We start from the raw sequence: 24,309 nt of genomic DNA, 5'->3' as shown, positions 1-24,309 counted from the left end.
CCCACTGCTGGGCTACACACCGAGGAAACCAGAATTGAAAGAGAAACGTGTACCCCAATGTTCATTGCAGCACTGTTTATAATAGCCAGGACATGGAAGTAACCTAGATGTCCATCAGCTGGCAAATCATAAGAAAGCTGTGGTACATATACACAATGGAATATTACTCGGCCATTAAAAAGAATACATTTGAATCAGTTCTAATGAGGTGGATGAAACTGGAGCTTATTATACAGAGTAAAGTAAGCCAGAAAGAAAAACACCAATACAGTATGCTGCTGCTGCTGCTAAGTCGCTTCAGTCGTATATGGAGTTTAGAAAGATGGTAATGATAACCTTATATGCAAGACAGCAAAAGAGACACAGATGTATAAAACAGTCTTTTGGACTCTGTGGGAGAAGGCGAGGGTGGGATGATCTGAGAGAATAGCATTTAAACATGTATATTATCATATGTGAAACAGATCGCCAGTCCATGTTTGATGCATGAGAGAGGGTTCTAAGGGCTGGTGCACTGGGATGACCCAGAGGGATGGGATGGGGAGGGAGGTGGGAAGGGGGTTCAGGATGGGGAACACATGTAAACTCATGGCTGATTCACATCAATGTATGGCAAAAACCACTACAATATTGTAAAGTAATTAGTCTCCAATTAAAATAAATACATTTTTTTAAAAATCCAAAATAAGATAGTAATGGAAGAACCGAGGTACAAAAAAGAGCTAAACAGCAGAAGTCCTTCATTATTAGTAATCACTATGAATGCAAATTAATTAAACTCTCCAATCAAAAGGCAGAAATTAGCAAGATGAATTTTAAAAACATGATCTATTTGTATGCTGTCTACAAGAAACTCACTTTAGATCCAAAAACAAACAAGTTGAAAGTGAAAGGATGATTAAAGGGATTCCAAGAAAATGATAACAAAAAGAGAGCTGGGGTGGCTATACTAAAATCAAACAAAACAGATTTCAAGTCAAAATTGTTATAGGAGACAAAGATGGACATTATACATTGACAAACGGGTCAATCCATCAGGAAGATAGAACAGTCATAAACAAAACAACAGACCCACTCCTGAATACATGAAGCAAAAATTGACAGAATTGAAGAAGGAAACGGACAGTTATACAATAATAGAGATGTCAGTATCCCACTTTCACTAATGAATAAACAGCTAGACAGAAGATCAATAAGGAAATAGAGAACTTGAAACAATAATACAAACCTAACATATATATATATATATGTATGTATAATATTCCACTCAACAAGAGCATAATATGTATTCTTCTGAAATGCACATGGAGCATTCTCCTGTATAAACCATATGCTAGGCTACAAAATAAGTCTTAATAAATTTTAAAAGATTGAAACCACGCAAAGTATCTTCTCTGATCACAACTGAACAAAACTACACAATCAATAACAAAAGGAAGACTGGAAAATTCACAAATAGGTGGAAATTAAACAACATACCCTTAAGCAATGAATGGGTCAAAGAAGAAATCAAAAAGAAAGTTAGAAAATACTTTGACATGAATTAATACTAAAACACAACATAAACTTATGTGGTACAGCAAAAGCAGTCTTTAGAAATGCATAGCTGTATATGCTTGTTAAAAAGAGAAGCTCTCAAATCACTACCCTAATGTTCCACCTTAAGGAACCCAGAAAGATGAAACTAAACCCAAAGCTAGCAAGAGGAAGGAAATAATAGAGATTAAAGCAGAGATAATGAAATAGGGAATAGAAAAACAATATGAAAAATCAATGAAACCAAAAGTCGATCCTTTGAAAAGTAAAACAAAATGGACAAATGTTTAGCTAGATTGATTAGGAAAAAATAAGACACAAATTATTAAAATCAGAATTGAAAGGGAACAATTACTACCAACCTTACAGAAATAAAAAGGATTATAAAACAGTACTATGAATACTTGTATAGATAGCCTAAATGAAATGGACAAATTCCCAGACACATCCAAATTACTAAAATTGAATAAAAAAGAAATGGAAAACCTGAATACACCTATAGCAACAGATTGAATCAGTAATCAAAACCTCAAAACAATGAAAAAAGCAGGACCAGATGGCTTCACTGGTGAATTCTACCAAACCTTTAAATAATAATACCAATCCTTCACAAATATTTCAAAACACATATAAGAGGGAACACTTTCTGATTCTACGAGGCAAGCATTAGCATGACTCCAAAGCCAGATAAAGGCATCACAAGAAATGAATGCTATAACCTAAATCCCTCATGAATACACATGCAAAATACTAGCAAACCAAATCCAATAGCATTTTAAGGGCAATTATACATGATGAGCAACTGGGATTTACCCCAGAATTAGGAGGTTTAACATATGAAAATCACTATATAATATGTGAAAATTAAATGTAATATACCATATTAAAAGAATGAAGGAAAAAATAATATGATCATCATGATTGATGTGGAAAAAGCCAATCCAATTAACCACACAATAGTTTGTGAATGGAAGTGTTAATGAGGACAGTCTACTTATTTTCCAATTGTTGATGGGTATTGTTGGCTGGCCAAAGCTAGATGCATGAAATACACATACATGCCCTCTCATGTCAAATGATTTTTCATATGGATATGTGTTTGTCAAACCATACTATATGCCCTAAGCTTTGGTATTTTTGACATTTGAAATTGTAGAAGCTTTACTTCCATAAAAATCTCTATTAGTTTGCTTCATGAAAGAACTGAAAACATCCGCAAACTTTTTTTTTTCCAGAAATACTGTCTCCCATATCTTACAAATTACAGTGCTGATTATTTGGTTTTTAGAATTGGACAGAAAATGTAAAACAACAGGCAAATCAAAAGCCAAAAATGGCAGCTCCTTCCTCAAACATCCCCTTAGTATTGAGCTACAGCAGGAAAAAAGAAAGGTAAGAAGAAATTATGCCTCTGACTTATGCACCCTCCGCCCCTAACCTGCAACTTTGGCTGGAACCAACACTCACCTCCTTGCTTGTCAAGATGTTGTATGATGAACTCTTCTTAGGTAACTCATAATCAACAGACATTTCTTCAAGATCCTTAGAGATGGAGTCAGATAGAATGAGATGTGAGCTGATGCTGGGTTGGCATGTATGCACTAGTGGGATCTGTCAAGGAAGAGTATAGAAAGAAAAAGTTAAAACCTTGTGTGTCTTCCCCCAAATTACCTGTCGCTCAAAGGTTGAAGGGTTAAGAACCCAAAGTGGGGAAAAAAAAGAAAAATGAGCCAAGGAAAGAATCTCCTACTCCCTTGTCTTCACTTCTTGTACCTACACAAACCAAAGACTAATAAATAGCCTGGGTTCACACTCTGGGTTGCTGCACACTTTTGCCAATCCCAAAGACAGAAACTTCAAATTGCTTCCTTGCTCAAAACCAGAATCCTGGTGTTATCTCTTACTGATGCCAACTAGAAATCTTATTTGAGTCCGATCTTTGTTTTGATTTTGGTCTTATCTTTGGAAGTCCAGATCTTGGGGAGGTGAGTCTTTGGGTTATGTTCTGGGCTTGGCATCCAGGCTACAATCTTTATTTCTATCATTCTCTCTGTCCAGGAATTATCTGGATGGAATCTTGACTGTGTTGGTTGCTTATCTTAAGCCTGTTGAGACTGATTTTCTGGCAATTTTAGAAAATCTACACAACTATTCCTGGTTAGAACTGGATGACTAGTTTTCTGAAGGGGATAAAAGTTGTTCATTTGGTTTTACCTTGAGCTGCAGCAGATTGATTTAGTTGATTCCAGTTAGTAGTTCATGTTATATACTTGAATTTGGGGCACTGGCCCCTGCCATGATCCTCTTGATGTGTATCAGAATCCCTGATTTTATCTTTAACAAATACTGGCTAAGCATGTACAATGTGCCACACCCATTCTAGGCACTGGGTCTATAGCAATAAACAAAACAAAATCCTTGTTGACATGAAGCTGACATGCTGGATTCTGTCATAGGCTCTGCTCCTGCTCAGGACAGATGGATGTCAAACTCTCAAAGCCAGAGAAAAGGAGCCACATTGAGTTTCTGCCTGTGGAGTACTCCTGGCCAACCTCTAAGGTGCCCTCTTATGACTACTACGCCCCACTGGGGGCTCTTAAGAACAGACCTTGGGGATTAAAAATCCCAAAGCACAATTGTAATAATAATCATTGTAGTAATGGCAGTTAACTTTTATGGAAGGCTTTACTTGGCTTTTGTTGTTCACTCACTAAGTTGTGTCTGACTCTTTGCAACCTCATGGAATGCAGCACACCAACCTTCCCTGTCCTTCACTATCACCTGGAGTTTGCTCAAACTCATGTCTATTGAGTCCATGATGCCATCCAACCATCTCATTCTCTGTCGCCCTCTTCTCCTCCTGCCCTCAATCTTTACCAGCATCAGGATCTTTTCCAATGAGTTGGCGCTTCACATCAGGTAGCCAAAGTATTGGAGCTTCAGCTTCAGCATCAGTCCTTCCAACGAATATTCAGGGTTGATTTCCTTTAGGATTCACTGGTTTGATCTCCTTGCAGTCCAAGAGACTTCAAGAGTCTTCTCTAGCATGACAGTTCAAAAGTATCAATTCTTCAGCTCTCAGCCTTCTTTATGGTCCAACTTTCACAATCCATACATGACTACTGGAAAAACCATAGCTTTGACTAGACAGACTTTTGTCGGCAAAGTGATGTCTCTGCTTTTTAATATGCTGTCTAGGTCTGTCATAGCTTTCCTTCCAAGGAGCAAGTGTCTTTTAATTTCATGGCTGTAGTTACTGTCCACAGTGATTTTGGAGCCCAAGGAAACAAAGACTGTCACTGTTTCCATTTTTTCCCTCAGCAGTATGTGAACTGAGAACTTCCAGATGTTCAAGCTGGATTTAGCAAAGACAGAGGAACCAGAGATCAAACTGCCAACATCCATTGGATCATAGAAAAAAGCAAGAGACATCCAGAAAGACATCTACTTCTGCTTCACTGAATACTCAAAAGCCTTTGACTGTGTGGATCACAACAAACTGTGGAAAATCCTTAAAGAAATGGAAATACCAGACCACTTTACCTGTCTCCTGAGAAACCTGTATGAAGGTCAAGAAGCAACAGGTACAACTGGACATGGAACAACAGGCTGGTTCCAAATTGGGAACAATACGTCAAGGCTGCATATTGTCACTCTGCTTATTTAACTTATATGCAGAGTACATAGTGTGAAATTCCAGGCTGTTGAAGCCTAGCTTGAAGGATTTTGAGCATGGCCTTGCTAGCATGTGAAATGAGTACAATTGTGTGGTAGTTTGAACCTTCTTTGGCATTGCCCTTCTTTGGGATTGGAATGAAAACTGATATTTTCCAGTCCTATGGCCACTGCTGAGTTTTCCAAATTTGCTGGCATAATGAGTGCAACACTTTCACAGCATCATCTTTTAGGATCTGAAATAGCTCAATTGGAATTCTGTCACCTCCACTAGCTTTGTTCACAGTAATGCTTCCTAAGGCCCACTTGAGTTCACACTCCAGGATATCTATCTATCTTTAGGCGATAGATGGTAACGTCAATGTGGTTACCATCGTGGTTACCTAAGCCCTTGTTTGTAAAGTTCTGTGTATTCTTGCCACCTCTTCTTAATATCTTCTGCTTCTGTTAGGTCCATACCATTTCTGTCCTTTATTGTGCCCATCTTTGCATGAAATGTTCCCTTGGTATCTCTAATTTTCTTGAAGAGATCTCTAGTCTTTCCCATTCTGTTGTTTTCCTCTATTTCTTTGCACTGATCACAAGGAAGGCTCTTTTATCTCTCCTTGCTATTCTCTGGAACTCTGCATTCAGATGGATATATCTTTCCCTTTCTCCCTTACCTTTCCCTTCTCTTCTTTCCTCAGCTATTTGTGAGGTTTCCTCACACAATGGAGACTAAAGATGTGCCCTCCTTCCTGTTGAGGCAGGGCCAGATAATTTCAACACCTTAGAGACTGGGCTAATGGAAAGACTATAGGTTGGAGGTTGACACATCTGAGTCAGAGTTCCAGGGCTACCTCTAACTATATGGTCAGCTGGAACAATTTCTTTACTCTCTCTGAGTCTTTATTCAATCCTCACAGACAACCCCTTGAACTAGATATTTATATTATACCCATTATAGATGAAGAAAGGAAGGCTCAGAGAGATTAAGTAATCAGCCCAAAGTCACAAGGCCAATAAATAGTAGAGCAGAGATTCAAGCATAGGTCTGCCTGTTTGACTTCGAACAATTCTACTTTATTACCTCGGTGGTCTTGCAGCCTGCAACATGGAATTCACTTCTGGCTGCACCTCTTGGCACAGTTCCAAACATAGCTTCATGCATGCTACCAGTCCCAGCTCTAGGCAGAGTAGTAGAAACATGAGATCTCTGTGGAAGAAAGAAAAAACATGGGGGTTGGAATGCCTGCACATTAATGTCACCATTATAATACTCAGAGCATTTTTGGGGTGCATAAAGAGAAGTGAATATGGTGATCCTGGCCAATACTGTGTGTCAGGCACTAGGGAAGCACATCATATACTTAGATATTCTCTTATTCAGTGTTTACAACAGTGGGGGTGGAATCAGGAGTAGTCCAAGTATGCGCTGATGCTCGAGTTCACCATTACCTGCAAAGGTCTGCCTCTTGGGATCTCTGGAGAGGGGTATAGCTTCCTTTCTGATATTTCAGGGTCAGGCTCCAACACAAAGATACTGTCATGAGACAGGGCTCTGATCTCGATTCTGCTCTTGGCCCTGGCCAGGAAGGAAAAAGTCTTATGAAAGCAGCCAAGGGAACCAAAGATACATGTGTGTCTATACTATGGCCTACCACAGACACCTCAGAAGCATATGTGCTGACACACACAGTCTTCCATGAGATATTGAGTGAAAAAAATAAAGAATAGTATGGTCCCATTTAATACATATACATATATGACATGGGCTTCCCAGGTGGTGCTAGTGGTAAAGAGCTTGCCTGCCAGTTCAGGAGACATAAGAGACTCTGGTTCGATCCTTGGGTTGGCAAGATCCCCTGAAGGAGGGCATGGCAACCCACTCCAGTATTCTTGTCTGGAGAATCCTATGTACAGAGGACCCTGGCAGGCTACAGTCCATGGGGTCACAAAGAGTCAGACATGAATGAAGTGACTGAGCACACATATATTACATACATACATAGTTTGTGATCATAGAGAAAAGTCTGGAAGGATATCCACCAAATTGTTAGCGGTGTTTCCCTCTGAGGAATGGCACTAGGAACAGCAGGAGTACTTTCATTTTATACTCTACATACTTCTGCATAATTTTAATGTTTTCAAATGATCCACACATTTTTTTAATATAATAGCTTTACTGAGATATAGCTTACATACCAAATAATTCACCACTGAAAGTATACAGTTCAGCAGTGACAACACTGTGGAAGGGGAAGGAAGACTCTGAGTCTTGCTATTATTAAGGTGAAAGTTATAAAAGATCTTCCCTCTTCCACCCCACCCTCTGGATTTTAGTAGAGCTAATCTTAGTCTTCCTTATACCTATATGACTGAGTGACTGAACTGACTGAGACCTATAAGGCAATGGTCTGTAATGTATGGTTTGTGAGATATGAAGCAAGCCCCTTGGTGCAAAACCATCTCCCTCCCTAGTAAAGCTATCTGAAATTCCTCACATTCAATGCACTCATTAAGGTCCATTTTAATAAGACCTCTGTGCTGTTAGTAGGCAGTGTAACACATTTGCTAGCTGTCTTATTAGTTCGGTTCAGTTCAGTCGCTGAGTTGTGTCCTACTCTTTGCAACCCCATGGATTGCAGCATTCCAGGCTTCCTTGTCCATCACCAACTCCTGGAGCTTGCTCAAATTCAAGTCCATTGAGTCTGTAATATCACCCAAACATCTCATCCTCTGTCTTCCCCTTCTCCTGCCCTCGATCTTTCCCAGCATCAGGGTCTTTTCCAATGAATCGGCTCTTTTGAAAAGACCCTGATGCTGGGAAATGTTGAAGGCGGGAGGAGAAGGGGACAACAGAGGATGAGATGGTTGGATGGCATCACCGACTCAATGGACATGAGTTTGAGTAAACTCCGGGAGTTGGTGATGGACAGGGAGGCCTGGCGTGCTGCAGTTCATGGGGTCACAAAGAGTCGGACACGACTGAGTAACTGAAATGAACTGAACTGACTCTGCATATAAGTTAAATAAGCAGAGTGACAATATACAGCCTTGACATACTCCTTTCCCAATTTGGAACCAGTCCATTGCTCCATGTCTGGTTCTAACTATTGCTTTTTGACATGCGTACAGATTTCTCAAGAGGCAGGTAAGGTGATCTGGTATTCCCATCTCTAAGAATCTTCCACAGTTTGTTATCCACACAGTCAAAGACTTTGGTGTAGCCAATAAAGCAGAAGTAGATGTTTTCCTGGTACTCTTGCTTTTTCTATGATCCAATGTATGTTGGCAATTCGATCTCTGATTCCTCTGCCTTTGCTAAATCCAGCTTGAACATCTGGAAGTTCTCAGTTCACATACTGCTGAAGCCTAGCTTGGAGAATTTTGAGAATTATTTTACTAGCGTATGAGATGAGTGCACTTGTGTGGTAGTTTGAACATTCTTTGGCATTGCCTTTCTTTGGGATTGGAATGAAAACTGACCTTTTCCAGTCTTGTGGCCACTGCTAAGCTTTCCAAATTTGCTGGCATACTGAGTGCAGCACTTTCGCAGCAGCATCTTTTAGGATCTGAAATAGCTCAACTGGAATTCCATCACCTCTACTAGCTTTCATTACCTCCAAGCAAAGCCTTGAGGCAATGGATAGCAGGACACTTGAATTCTGTTGGGATTTCAGATAAGTCTGGGGTTTAAGGCCAGGGGAACAGGCCCAAGTGGAACTCCATAGAGGGCAATTCAATTGATCCAGAAAGAGCTGGGGGGTACTGGGCGTCCAGATTTTCCACATTTCTAAGATGTGGAATTTGGGCCTTCAAAGATGAAAATATGAATAGGAATGGCAGTGGAGGCTGAGAAACAGTCTTCCCCATACTTTATATGATCAGTTACAGCATTTCCCCCAGTCATTTGGGATAGAGGGAAAAATAGACTTGAGTTCCTTGCTTGCCTGTTGTTGTTGTTGTTTTAATTAACACAGTGATTTCATCCTTATGTCCCAACCCAGCTAGATGGCATCACCATCTAAGATTTTAATCACACATTATGAGATCTGGAGTCTGAGGGCTGGGCAAGCAAATCAGATCAAGGTTCCAAAATGATGGAGACTAACCTTCGCTTATGAAACAGAGGCCACCAGCTCCTCTCTAGTGGTAGGCTCCACATCTCAAGTGCTTGTAGCTGTGACACAGCAGGATTGCCCTGATCTACCCACACCCTCTCACCCAGTGCTCTTAGGGGAATGGGATATGCATTTGGTATGCCCCATCCAACCCAATGAGCTATGAAGCCCAGACAGCAAGCATATATCTATGAGCACAGGGGAAACCCCCTGGGATGTGGCTGCATTGGCAGTGGCTGCAGACCCACCTCCCACAGGCAGGGTGACCAAGAGCCCCTGAGGACCAAAGGCCAGTGATGATTCAGCTGTCAAAGGAGGATCTGGATGTAGCTCTCAGCCTTTTGCCTTGCCCTCAGTCCCCACCCCTCCTGAGCTTACCCTGGCATGGTTTGTTGACCTTGAACTGACTTCAGAAAAGAGATCTCAATACTGCTGCTGGACAAGCTTGGTTTGAGCCGTCTCCCTCCCTGGACACCTTTGGGCTCTTTCTTCTTCTTCTTGCCAAAGAAGCTCTTGAAGGCTTTAAATCTGGATTTCTTTTTTCCTGGAAGTTGTAAATGCAAGTGAGGCAGAGTGTGATGGTGAAAGGGAAGACAGGAGAGGAAATGGCTTTCGTGATGGGAACGAGGAGTAGGATCCCAAAGGCCCTGTGGGTCCTAGCTTTTGCACCAGTGCCCCTGGCATTGTTCATCTGCTTTGTTCTCTTCTTAGGAACTCATCAACAAAGTATCTGAGTTTCTGGTGAAAGCAGAAGATCAGACCCCAGGCTGTGGCCTCTGGGCAGCCTCTATTCAGGCTCAATTCACCCTGCATTCACTTGCCTCTCAATTTCAACTATTAACACACACCTCTTCCCTGGCCCTAAGAAGTTCATTCATACACAGCAACTTTTGAGCCAACATAAGCACTTGGTACCCTGATCACTGGAGTCTTCATGATCCAGCTGGGAAGCCAAGCTTCCACATGTGACAGATATTTCAGGACCTTTGGAAATCCATGTGGGAGCTGGTATTGCCCAACCTGTGTGCTGCAAGGATGCAGGCCCAAGGAACGAGTGCAGGGGGTTGGTGTGGTCATGGAAGATGTCTTCTAAGAAGGGCTTTATGAGGAAGGGAGAGGGCCAGGAATTGGGCAGAAAGGGATGCTGGGCAAAGAAGCACCCTATGCAAAAGGCGTGACAACGTCACCAAAGAATTTTGCAAGGGAGGGTGTGTGTGTGTGTGCATGTATGTGTGGGTGTATTATGCGCACTCTTCCTCAATTATTGCTGATTGGTTCAGATTACCTACAGGGCTGCTGCCCTCTGCACATGCAGATAATTGAAAGTTTGTTCTACTATCATTAAAAAAAAACAACAGGGCAGCAGTGAGGAATGTGACCTTTCAATGCTCTTCAGGCTCTCTCTGGGTTTTCTTGAGTTTCCTAATAAGCACATGCATCTTTCTCCCGGCTCAGAAGAGGGGGAGGGAAGGGGAGTTTGTGCTGCATTCATACGTGAGAAGGAACCTGCTTTTACTGCTTCACATGCAGTAATTTACCAACTCAGGTGTCTCATTCCAATTCCCAACAGCCTGGTCTCTGGAAGCCAACAAGACTGTTATAAGATAGGCTTAGTGGTGTGATGGAAAACACCACCAGAGAGTAAGAAAACTCTGGAATACTGAGCTTGGTTTGGCTCTGCTATTGATTAGCTCTGTAACCACAGGCAAGTCACTCAACCTCTCTGGGGCTCAGCTGGAAAATGAGGGGATCATGCTAATCAATGTCTCCCAAAGCGTGTTCAGAGGGATGCTCATAGGTCTGTTGCATGAAAAGGGGGGTCTGCAGTCTAGTCAATCTGGAAAACGTTGATTAAACACAGTTTAGGGGTCTGTGTTCCAACAAAACTTTTCTGAAACTTCAACATGCCTATGTGGATGGTGAAGTACCATGAAACTGGGTAACAATGCTGTCTCCCCAGTGCATGTATGCAGAACATCTAGCAAAACACACTTAGGCAAATGCTGAAGTAGGGCTCCTTCTAGTGCTGAAATACTATGGCCTGTCTGTGTACTGATTACTCCTGGGCCTGCCTAGTCTAGAACCTTTGGAAAGGTTTCTAAACCTCAAGGCCTGCCTTAAGTCCAATTTTCCACCATCGCTACAATTCATGTTCCTCTTTGCACACTTAAAAGTTGACTGTTGGCACCACACATTTTGCATCTGAATGTTCTCTAGTCTGTGCCTTCATTCATTCATTCAACTATTCAGTGAACATTTATTAAGGTCAAGCACTTACTATGTTTTGTGCATCAATGAGAGGAATAAGATACGGTTCTATGTTTTAGCAACTGTCCCCCAACTCAGGGCTGTAGGCAGGCCCTCTTTAGCATCCTTTTTAGCAACTAGCACAGTGCAAACACATTGTGACACTCCAGAGACAACTGAATCTACTGAGGGGTGCAGAAAACCAACATAGCTTGTCACATCCCTTCCTTAAATTGAGATCACTGTGCAGAGCCATTCTTAAGCATCCATCATTTAAATACTGGCCCTTATCAGGATTGATATAAATTGTAAATAATGTAGTAGAGTTTGGCATAGGATCTGGCATGTAGTAAATGCTAATAAATGAGCTAGAATTAAGGAATCAATTATTGTCTATTAAAACCAGATTCAATTCTATCTGTAAAACTGATCTATCAATTCTAACCATCTAACCATCTATAGATAAAGAGAAGCACCATTGGGGCAATGAAGGAAGATGGTAGTATGTATGCTTGATAATCCTTGCTTAAGTAACTTCAGTTCTGAAAGGTCTGAGGAATCTCTCATTTAGTAGGATATACACAGGGAAATGGCAACCCACTCCAGTATTCTTGCATGGAGAATCCCATGGACAGAGGAGTCTGGTGGGCTACAGTCCATGGGGTCCCAAAGAGTCAGACACGACTGAGCAACTTCACACACACACACACACACACACACCTACATAGGGTCATGGTTAGGATAAATTTGGCAAGTGTACCTTGAGACAGACAGAATAAAGCATAAAGATGCATTAGGAAATATATATATTTCCCAAGTTCCCTTCTTTAATTTTTTAAGGAAAAAAATTAAATGAATTTCTAGGATAATGAATTATTTAAAATGATGTTTGACCTCATAGAACTACTGTGAGGATTCAATGTGAAAGTGCTGAAAAGTATACAGGACAGAGTAGGCTGGCTCTAAAATAATCTGCATTTTGCTCCCCAGCTTTCTTAATGTTCCCACCCCACCAAGGATACACAATGGAGTATTACTCAGCCGTTAAAAAGAATTCATTTGAATCAGTTCTGATGAGATGGATGAAACTGGAACCGATTATACAGAGTGAAGTAAGCCAGAAAGAAAAACACCAATACAGTATATTAACACATATATATGGAATTTAGGAAGATGGCAATGACGACCCTGTATGCAAGACAGGGAAAGAGACACAGATGTGTATAACGGACGTTTGGACTTAGAGGGAGAGGGAGAGGGTGGGATGATTTGGGAGAATGACATTCTAACATGTATACTATCATGTAAGAATTGAATCGCCAGTCTATGTCTGACGCAGGATGCAGCATGCTTGGGGCTGGTGCATGGGGATGACCCAGAGAGATGTTATGGGGAGGGAGGTGGGAGGGGGGTTCATGTTTGGGAACGCATGTAAGAATTAAAGATTTTAAAATTTAAAAAATAAAAAACTAAAAAAAATCCATGAAATAGGGAGATTTTTATGTAAAATCCTGATTACTATACTCTGTTAATGACTATACTCAGTTTTTTACTGGGATATATTTACCAATTAGATCTCAGGGTAAGTGCTCTTATCTGTAGTATTTGCCTACTTCTGTGGTGAAAATACTCCCATTGTGGTCAATTTCAAGCTAGTAATATGACATTTGGGAAGAGACATGCACAGCCTCTCAAGTCATCATGTGCCAGCTCTAACAGACCACTAAATAATTCCTGCCCAGTGATAAAGAATTGGGCAGTGCCACCTCACAAACAGGAAGGAGCCTTTGTAGGCATTGCCATTTTTCAAACAGAAGGAATGGGATTTATTGATTCTTGACAGGTAGATCTCCTTCTGGCCTTCTGAAATGAGAACAACTTTCTGCTCAGTGTTGGGAACCATAATGGTTATTGTCCTTCTTGCTTAGAAATCCCAGAAGGGAAGGGAGGTGGGTAAAGCTAGAGGATTTCAAGTTGCAAACGTGCTTCTTACATACCAGCAAAGAGAGACAGGAGAGAATCAGCAGGTGGTAGCTAGATCCATGACACAATCTATAAACACTTAATAACTGAATAAAAACACTTCCAGTAAACTTTTCAGGCTGTAAAACTGAGTGTACCAAACATAATTGTACAAAACTTCATAATTTGTACAAACCAAATTATGCTTTAACACATTTTTATGTTCCTAAATTAACCAAACGACTAATGACTTAAGAACTATGCTGCTGCTGCTGCTGCTGCTGCTGCTGATGCTGCTGCTGCTGCTGCTGCTGCTGCTGCGTCGCTTCAGTCGTGTCCGACTCTGTGTGACCCCATAGACAGCAGCCCACCAGGCTCCCCCATCCCTGGGATTCTCCAGGCAAGAACACTGGAGTGAGCTGCCATTTCCTTCTCCAATGCATGAAAGTGAAAAGTGAAAGTGAAGTCGTTCAGTCATGTCTGACTCCTAGCGACCCCATGGACTGTAGCCTACCAGGCTCCTCCGTCCATGGGAGTTTCCAGGCAAGAGTACTGGAGTGGGGTGCCATTGCCTTCTCCGTAAGAACTATAACAGGTGTTAAAAATTAAGTATGCACACATTCCAATTTCCCTCCAATCTTCCGTTTATTCCATTTACAGCTTATTTTCCCATGAGGATGTAAAATATTGGTTGGCCAAAAAGCTCATTTGGGTTTATGAACTTTCCCAATTCCCTGGGTGGGGAAGATCCCCTGTAGAAAGAAATGGCAACCCATTCCAGTATTCTTGCCTGGGAAATCCCATAGACAGAAGAGCGTAGTGTGCTACAGTCCATGGGGTCCAAAAGAGCTGGACATGACTTAGTGACTAAACAACACTTATGTAGGTCACCTATACACTGGGTAACTTATTCCCCTACAAGGCACAGCAGTGATGGTCAGTGAGCTGACAGCTGTCTGGATTTCTCCTGTAACAAAGCCATTGACCTCCCTGTCCAAGTCCAAGGACTACATATTCCCAAACAGGCAGTAGCTTTCAACATCCCCATCCACTGAGGGCCGGCAGTATGTCATATGCCAGGAAACAGCCCATGGAAGCCATCCCCTGACCTTCCCCCAGAGGAAAAAACACAACTCCAATGAAGAAATTATTGCCTCGGATTGTGTATTTGCTTATCTACCATGCACACAGGCAGCCCTTCTGGGTTGAACTTAATGAGCTTTCAAAATGCAAGGCACATAATGGTGACCTTGCTCTCTTGCACTGCTTCTTGGGAAGAAAACTCTTCTAATTAGCCTTTCTTCCCTTCAGCTTCCCAACAGTCACTGTATTCTCTGTCTGGCAATGACTCATACTACAAATGTACCCAAATGTTTGGTCTCTTAAAAAGGATTGTGAATAGAGAAAGGGTATTTCCTTACCTCCACTCTTCATCAAGATGCACTGCATTGCCATCTTTTTTGGTAGACATCTGTCTAGCTCGTATCCAAAAAGATAGGTCAGTTCATTTGGTTGTTGGGGCTGCCTTGGTGAGGAGGCCTATCATTCATTTATTTATTCATTCATTTCTTAAAAACTTTTGAGTGTCTAATCACGCTCTCTGAGGCCCAATACTGAACAATGGTGACACAGAGATGAAGACCCAAGCCCTGCCCTGAGGGATCCGTGCACCATGTTCAGCATCCCCCTACTGACTTCATTAGTGAAGTCAGGCCTCTGGGAAGCCACAAGAAGGTTCCCTGCTCTCTGTCTTTTCAGACCAAGTCTTCTGCCCCACACACTACTAAGAAAACTCAGCAATCATTGAAGAACAACCCAGTGAACTGTTCAATTCAGTTCTGTCTTTAAATTCAATGTCTCACCTTATATCTTTGGGTTCTTCCCCTTTCCCCCACATTTTTTTTTCAGTGTCAGTAAAACTTATCATTGTTTAGTGACCTTTGCCTATTACCCCATTCATGGTCTCCCATCACTCACAGGGGATTCATAGTTTATAATTATAATTTAAATGAATACACATCTAAGTAGATTTTGCAAAAGAAATTTTTATAAATTGTTCCCATTTAATAGAAGCCTATGGTGATGTCTTTTGTTACTATACCCCCTTTACACCTCAAAATTACAAATTTATCTGTTAGTTAAATCTGGATTACTATCTATGGCAAAACCTCAATTGAACCTCTCAGATCATGGCCTGTTCTGGTTTCTTTTTCTGATTAAGCAGAAATACTTCTTTTGCCTTAGTAAACAGAACCTGGTAACCATCTTCAAGGAAGACTGCAAGGTCTAGACAAAACTTTTTAGACTATCAGAGATTAAGATGAAAGAGAAGAGCTTAGAAGATGGAAAAGCAAATATTGACTGAGTCTATTGTCATTAGAAATTTGATATGAACTTGTCTTCTTGTGACTTGATTCTTTCTTCTAGGGGTTAAACACATTAAACAAGCCTAGTTCTAGTTATCAAGATTCTATTGGGATACTTACCCTCATCACTGGTCTCCAGAATTTCCACACTGCCAGAAACTTCAATTAGTGATTCAGACATAATTGGTTCACTAAAATAAAATATAGAGCAAGAAACCAAAAAAAATCATTCGATATCCAGTATATTACACAATGATTTTACCCGACTCATTATCCTCCAGTTAGATTCTTAAACTATGCCAGAAAAGATACATAAAGGGAATTGCCATTAGAGAGAACTATTCTTCCTCTAAAAAAGACAAAAATTCCATTTACATGAAATGTACAAGATAGGTAAACACAGAAAGTGTTTTGCTTAGGGCTAGAGGTATTTTTTGAGTGACAGAGTACAGAATTTCTTTTTGAGGTGATAACAATATTCTAAAATTAATTGTGATAGTCACACAAATCTTTGTGGTTTTTTTTTTCCTAAATTTTATTTATTTGGCTCCATAGGGTCTTAGTTGTGGCACCCAGGATCCTTGTTGTGGTGTGAGGGTTGTGGCTCGCAGGTTAGTTGCTCTGTGGCATGTGGAATCTTAGTTCCCCAACCAAGGATCAAACCCGAATCCCCTGCATTGGAAGGCAGATTCTTAACCACCAGGGAAGTCTCCAAATCTTTGAATATACTAAAAAGCACTGAACTGTATGCTTTAAAAGAGTGAATTGTATCATATATGAATTATAGCTCAATAAGGCTATTACTGGGACTTCCCTGGCAGTTCAGTGGTTAAGACTCCATGCTTCCAATGCAGGGGGTGCAAGTTTGATCCCTGGTGAGGAAACTAAGATCCCACATGCCATGCAGCTCAGCCAAGAATAAATAAATAAAGAAAGCTGTTACCAAAAAATAAAAGACAAATATACAAAACCTGATCTATTGTTTGTGTGGGGGCCCATTAGATTTGGAGGCCTTTTACTATTCATGGGTGTACCCAGGCAGACAGAATTGTATTGATAAGCTACAAAGAAAAAATTGAGATACCCGACTATATAAAAATTTTAAACTTTTGGCCAAAAAAAGTAGAGTCAGCAAAAGAATAACAAACTAAGAAGTAATACAGAAAATATAGACTTCAGGGTCGATTTTCTTAACTGTCAAGCATGCATATAAATCAATAAAAGACAAACAACTGGATATAAAATGGGGCAAATGATACAACAGGAAGTTTATCAAAGAAATACATAAAGAAATGCTCAGTCCTACTCATAATGAAAGAAATATAAATCAAAATATCAAGTCAACATTTTCACCTATCAGATTGTCAATAAGTTTTAATTTTGATGTTCCGTGCTGACAAAGATGGGAAAAATAGACATGTTCATACATTATGGAGTATAAATTGCTCTCTGAATATGCAATTTCACAGTATCAAAATAAAAAAAAATATACCTACCTTTTGATACAGTAACATCACAATTGGAACTTTACCCTGTAGCTATACTCACACTTGCACACAAAAATATACATGCAAGAATGTTTCTTACAGCATTGTTTTAAGTAGCCCCAAATGAGAAATGGCCAAAGTGACCATCAAAAGGATAATTCTCCCTTGACTCTGATTCTATGTCATGGGAGAATTATCTGTCCCTGGCCTCCTTTCCATTAGTGCAGATAATCAACTGAGAGTCTACTGTACATTTTCTTTTTTTTAGGCAAGTCTCAGATTTTTTATTTAAAGAAATGATGCATAATACATAGCAATAATTTCAATAAGCTTTTTGTTTAAAATTTAGCCTCTATAGACTCAAAAGCACAAGTAATTACTTACATATCTAAAAATAATACTCTGAAATTTCTTATTATTTTTCATCTTCTGTACTGTTTTTGCTATCAAGATATAGGTATTCCTATATAATGCTTTTGCCTTCCCGATTGACTCAGTGGTAAAGAAACTGTAGGAGGCCCAGTTTCAAACCCTGGTTAGGCACAATCCCCTGGTGAAGGAAATGGCAACTCACCCAGTATTCTTGCCTGGAGAATTCCACGGACAGAGCACCCTGGAGGGCTATAGTCCATGGGGTCAAAAAGAGTTAGACATGACTTAGCAACTAAAACAACAACAATATAACGCTTTAGATTTTTTTCCTGTATATTAACCTTAATCATAATACATTTTCCATTCATTCTAGCCAAAGCTAGAGATGATATGTCTAGGGAAGCATGTCAGTTGATAATCGCACTTTTTAAATTATGCTGACCTTTTTAATGGAAGTTGGTGTGTGGTGGGAAAGGGTTCTGATCAGTACCATAACCCAGAGAAAGGATGCTATATTCATATACAGCAGGAGCACTGTGGAGAGGCAGGCAGGGACTTATCATAGTTTCTTATCATAGCTCCCCTTGGGGTCTTGATTCAAGTACCATCAAGTTGAATTAAGTAGGTTCTGGATTCCCTCTCCCTACCCTGGATCTCTTCAGTTCAGTTCAGTCGCTCAGTCGTGTCCGACTCTTTGCGACCCCATGAATCACAGCACGCCAGGCCTCCCTGTCCATCACCAACTCCCGGAGTTCACTCAGACTCACGTCCATTGAGTCCGTGATGCCATCCAGCCATCTCATCCTCGGTCGTCCCCTTCTCCTCCTGCCCCCAATCCCTCCCAGCATCAGAGTCTTTTCCAACGAGTCAACACTTCGCATGAGGTGGCCAAAGTACTGGAGTTTCAGCTTTAGCATCATTCCTTCCAAAGAAATCCCAGGGTTGATCTCCTTCAGAATGGACTGGTTGGATCTCCTTGCAGTCCAAGGGACTCTCAAGAGTCTTCTCCAATACCACAGTTCAAAAGCATCAATTCTTTGGCACTCAGCCTTCTTCACAGTCCAACTCTCACATCCATACATGACCACAGGAAAAACCATAGCCTTGACTAGACGGACCTTAGTTGGCAAAGTAATGTCTCTGCTTTTGAATATACTGTCTAGGTTGGTCATAACTTCTCTTCCAAGGAGTAAGCGTCTTTTAATTTCATGGCTGCAGTCACCATCTGCAGTGATTTTGGAGCCCAAAAAAATAAAGTCTGACACTGTTTCCGCTGTTTCCCCATCTATTTCCTATGAAGTGATAGGACCGGATGCCATGATCTTCGTTTTCTGAATGTTGAGCTTTAAGCCAACTTTTTCGCTTTCCTCTTTCACTTTCATCAAGAGGCTTTTTAGGTCCTCTTCACTTTCTGCCATAAGGGTGGTGTCATCTGCATATCTGAGGTTATTGATATTTCTCCTGGCAATCTTGATTCCAGCTTGTGTTTCTTCCAGTCCAGCGTTTCTCATGATGTACTCTGCATATAAGTTAAACAAGCAGGGTGACAATATACAGCCTTGACGTACTCCTTTTCCTATTTGGAACCAGTCTGTTGTTCCATGTCCAGTTTTAACTGTTGCTTCCTGACCTGCATACAGGTTTCTCAAGAGGCACGTTAGGTGGTCTGGTATTCCCATCTCTTTCAGAATTTTCCACAGTTTATTGTGATCCACAGAGTCAAATGTTTTGGCATAGTCAATAAAGCAGAAATAGATGTTTTTCTGGAACTCTCTTGCTTTTTCCATGATCCAGCCGATGCTGGCAATTTGATCTCTGGTTCCTCTGCCTTTTCTAAATCCAGCTTGAACATCAGGGAGTTCACGGTTCACATATTGCTGAAGCCTGGCTTGGAGAATTTTGAGCATTACTTTACTAGCAATGAGTGCAATTGTGCAGTAGTTTGAGCATTCTTTGGCATTGCCTTTCTTTGGGATTGGAATGAAAACTGACATTTTCCAGTCCTGTGGCCACTGCTGAGTTTTCCAAATTTGCTGGCATATTGAGTGCAGCACTTTCACAGCATCATCTTTCAGGATTTGAAACAGCTCAACTGGAATTCCATCACCTCCACTAGCTTTGTTCGTAGTGATGCTTTCTAAGGCCCACTTGACTTTACTTTCCAAGATGTCTGGCTCTAGATTAGTGATCACATCATCATGATTATCTGGGTCATGAAGATCTTTTTTGTACAGTTCTTCCATGTATTCTTGCCACCTCTTCTTAATATCTTCTGCTTCTGTTAGGTCCATACCATTTCTGTCCTTTATCGAGCCCATGTCCTTTGCATGAAATGTTTATGCTTCCAGATATAGTCAACCCACCATTGCTGTTTCATAGGTGGGCTCCAGGCTCAGCCTGCACTGCCCTCTAGCCGTAAGCTCTGATGTTTCTCTGGAGCTAGAGAGGGGTGACCACAGGCTCTGAGGTGAAGGTGAACTTGAGTGGTCACCCATTGAGAGTGACTGAGGCCTTGGCAAGCAAAAGTTTCCAAACCACATGGAAAGCTGACAGGATCCTGGTATCAAAATGACTTGAGACTCTCTCACTGAGAAGTCCCATGGTTCCCCATGGGTGTGTGTTCTTTCTCACTGCAATGAATAATAAAACCAGCTTGTTCAATGGCACATGTGTTCCAGGTGGGCTTTGATTGAAAGATATTGACACTTTATTCAAGTCACACAAACTCTGTGATCCAATATTCACAATTCTGCCTGAAGATGACAACCCAAGATCCACACAGTACTCACTAGTTATGACACAAACTATATATATATATATATATATATATATATATATATATATATATACATACATACATACATACACACAAGTTCCATCTGGAGATCTGGAAGGAGCAAAGGGATAGAGAAATTCAGAAGCCCTTCAGAAATTCAACAGGAGAACAGAAGAATTCCTTAGGCCAGGAACAATTCACATAAACTGGTGAGTCCCTGTGACATCTTAATAAACACGGCAGTATCCTTTCCCCTGCCACTAAGAAAGGCTTCTTAGACACTTGGGAAATAAACTATCTCTGAGCTTTAAAGAAGCCCATGGAAAAGGAGTCCATTTTCCAAAATACCAGGCCACAGCAGGCTAACGTTGCTTTTGACCCACCACTGTCAGGGGTAGAAGAAGGAAGGGGAAGGACAACCAAAAAGAAAAAGATGAAAGACAAAGGGAAAACAAAGAAAGAAGGCATCCTACCAGCTTCTGTGTTCCTAGAGCTCTAAGAAAATCATTTGATCTAAATAACCTTTGAGTTTCAACTGTCTCAAATTCTTTCTGGCATACTTGCCTTATTTCCCCAACTGAGGGCCCTGAGGACAGTACCACCATCAGCAGAGCTGTCTCCCCTTCCAAACCAACAACCACAACCAAACACATGAACCTCCTCTAGATTTGAAATCCTCTTCCTGTTACCACCCATTTCTCTGCATTTCTTTAAAGCCAAACTTTAAAGAGCTCTCTTAACTTACCACTCTTATGTCTTCACTTCTGTGCTTTCTCCAACCAGCTTTCCAAATCCAACTACTTCCAAACCACTGCAGTAAAACTGCTCATGTTCAGTCCAACCGTCTGCTACTTGACCTGCCTTCCCAGCAGCATCTAACACTCCCTCTTTGTTGAAAATTTTATCACTTGCCTTTCTGAACATCACATCATACTCCTTTCATTTTCCTCCTACCTCAGTGGCTATTCCTTCTCACCCTCCTTGGCTGTATCTTCCTCCTTTCCCTGGATGTGAAATGTTGTAGCATTTGAGGGCTCCACCCTTGGCCCTTTTCTTTATCTACAGTGATTTCCTAGACCAGCACCATCACGTGGAAATGTTAACAGGAGCCACAATTGCAAGCCACAGAGGTAATTTAAAATTTTCTAGTAGCCATATTTTAAAAAACAAGAAGAAACAGGTGAAGTTAATCTTAATAATGTATTTTATTTAACTCAGTAGAATCAAAGTCTGGTCATTTCAACACGTAATCATTGTAAAAATAATATCAATGAGGTATTTTATGTTCTTTTTTATTATATATACTGTCTTTGAAATCTAGTTTGTATTTTACATGTCTAGCACTTTTCAATTTGGGCTGGCCACGTTTCAAATGTTCAGTAGTCCCATGGGGCTACCATATTCTGTGTGCTAAGCCACTTCAGTTGTGTCTGACTCTTTGTGACTCCCTGTAGCCTGCCAGGCTCCTCTGTACATGGGATTCCCCAGGAAAGAATCCTGCAGTGGGCTGCCATTTCCTTCACCATCCATATTCTAGATGATTTCATTCATACTTTATCAATACTATCTAGACACTAGAATCCAAAACTTCTGTCTCTAGACTGAGCCTCATCCCTGAACTCCACATTCCTATAGCATCTGTGTGGCCAACATCTCTGGGGGCTTCCCAGTGGTACTAGTGGTAAATAACCTGCCGGCCAATGCAAGAGACATGAGAGACATGGGTTCAATCCCTGGGTGGGGAAGATGCCCTGGAGGAGGGCACGGCAACCCACTCCAGTGTTCTTGCCTGGAGAATCCTATGGACAAAAGAGCATGGTGGGCTACGGTCCAGGGTGTCAGACAGAGTTGGAGATGACCGAAGTGACTAAGTGCGTGTGCATGCAGCCAACATTTCCACCTAACAGTGTGTATCAGATGATTGGGTCCCCTCACACTCACTCCTCCTGGGTTTTATGTGCTCTGGTCCCACAACCATGCCCCCCTTGACCACCAAGCCTGCTACCCTCCCACCTTCTTCCTCTGCTCTAGCCTCACTGGCCTTCATGCTAATCCCCAGCATGCCCAACCTCTTTCAATCACAGGATCTTTGATTTGCTGCTCCCTCTGCCCGGAGGGCTCTTTCCCCAGATGGTTGCACGAATGCCTCCTTTATAGAAGTCAACTCAGCTCCGAGGTTACCTCTCAGACAGAACCTCTGTGATCATTCTAGTTAAAGCCTCTAGTCTCTCTCTGTCACTTTATCCTTTGCTCACATCTTATAGTGGTCATCACTATCTGAAATTATATTCTATATTAATTTAGTTTCAATGTCTTATCTGTCTCCTCTACTAGAATGTAAATTCCATTAGGGCAGGGGCCTTGTCTGTTTTGTTTATCACTGGATCTCCCAGCACCTGGAATGTACCTGGTACATATATAAAGTGAAAGTGTTAGTCACTAAGTTGTATCCATGGACTGTAGCCTGCCAGGCTCCTCTGTCCATGGAATTCTCCAGGCAAGAATACTGGAGTGGGTTGCCATGCCCTCCTCCAGGGGATCTTCCCGACCCAGGTATTGAATCTGGGTCTCCTGCATCACAGGCAGATATATAAGGCACTCGATTAATGTTTGTGGAGTGAATGCCTAGATTCAATAAAAGGAGAAGTAACAAAAGAACCATCTTTGTGGTCAGTAGTTTCTTAGAAGTCGAGGCATGCTACAGGAGGCAAAGGAAGACTTTTCCTGGGAGAGGAACCTTCTTATTCATGAGCCTAGTAGCTCCCAGCAAGGCAGGCCCTGCCACTAGGTTATCCACCTGCACAGAAACAAGCTCTCTTGTCCTTGTCACAGAGACTCCGCTCCCAGGTGTCCCAGACATGAGACGCCTGAGCCCCACTCAGCCAGGCGAGGCCCAGGCCCTCCTAGATGAGATTTCAGGGAAACACAGTCTGCTTCATCCTCCTTTCCAGCCACCACCATAGGCAGAACTTTCCATTTCCCCCAGGCTGACCTTATTAACCAGAGCTTTGTTTCCCCAATATCTCTTCAGAGAGGAGGAAAGGCTGTATTTATTTTTTTAATTTATTTCTTCTGACTGCACCACATGGCATGCAGGAGCTTAGTTTCCTGACCTGGGATCAAACCTATGTCCCCCACAGTGGAAGTGTAGAGTCTTAACCACTGGACCGCCAGGGGAGTCCCAGACTGCATTACTTTCATGTTTCTTATTGTGGCTAATAGAAGTTTAAAGTGAACTGTTTCCTTAATTATACCAGTGCTCTTTAACGGTGGCCTTGGCACTGCTTCTGGGCTGGTCTATAGTTTTATTTATGACGTTTAGCAAAAATTGCTGTCACCTCAGTGCTTTCTCAATCTGACCATGAGCTTAGATGAGTTCTCCCCCTTCCTGTTGCCTGCAGGATCACAGCCAAGACCTTAACAGTCAAAGCTCTCAGTTAGCAGGTGCTCCCCGCCCCCTCTGTTCTCCAGCAGTCCACCCCCACTCGCACCCTCATGATCTGGTCTCCCTGAATCACTCGCCATTGCCTGAACACAGCGTGTTCTTTTGCATTGTCTGTGCTCCACACAAGCTGTCCACTTGGCCCAGAACACCGCCTCCCTTGGCCCTGCATCCTTGAAATCTTACACATTCTTCAAAATCCAGCTCAAAGATACTGCCCTCACCCTACGCCCTTGCCCCTCTGCCCCCACCCCTTGCCCCTTGGACATGTCTGTCGTAGTTGATATCCCCTTGAAGACAGGGACCCCATTTCACTTATCTGGAGATCCCCAGCACATAAGCA

At 41.6% G+C, this 24,309-nt stretch overlaps 1 protein-coding gene across 1 annotated transcript in view; it reads right to left on the bottom strand.

The window, feature by feature from the left end:
* The window catches only part of KIAA1210 (KIAA1210 ortholog), a 47,062-nt gene extending 30,992 nt beyond the window's left edge, over nucleotides 1–16,070 (bottom strand). Inside the window, exons 1-4 of the mRNA XM_070291236.1 lie at nucleotides 16,010–16,070; nucleotides 9,693–9,858; nucleotides 6,649–6,775; nucleotides 6,281–6,406 (exon numbers count right to left, since the gene is read on the bottom strand). Coding sequence (XP_070147337.1) covers nucleotides 6,281–6,406; nucleotides 6,649–6,775; nucleotides 9,693–9,858; nucleotides 16,010–16,070 — 480 coding nt within the window. The remainder of the gene's footprint in view (nucleotides 1–6,280; nucleotides 6,407–6,648; nucleotides 6,776–9,692; nucleotides 9,859–16,009) is intronic.
* Between the last annotated feature and the right edge of the window lie 8,239 nt (nucleotides 16,071–24,309).

The sequence above is a fragment of the Ovis canadensis genome, chromosome X, assembly GCF_042477335.2.
Source record: "Ovis canadensis isolate MfBH-ARS-UI-01 breed Bighorn chromosome X, ARS-UI_OviCan_v2, whole genome shotgun sequence".
Lineage (NCBI taxonomy): Eukaryota > Metazoa > Chordata > Mammalia > Artiodactyla > Bovidae > Ovis > Ovis canadensis.
This window is presented reverse-complemented; position numbering and strand designations above follow the sequence as displayed.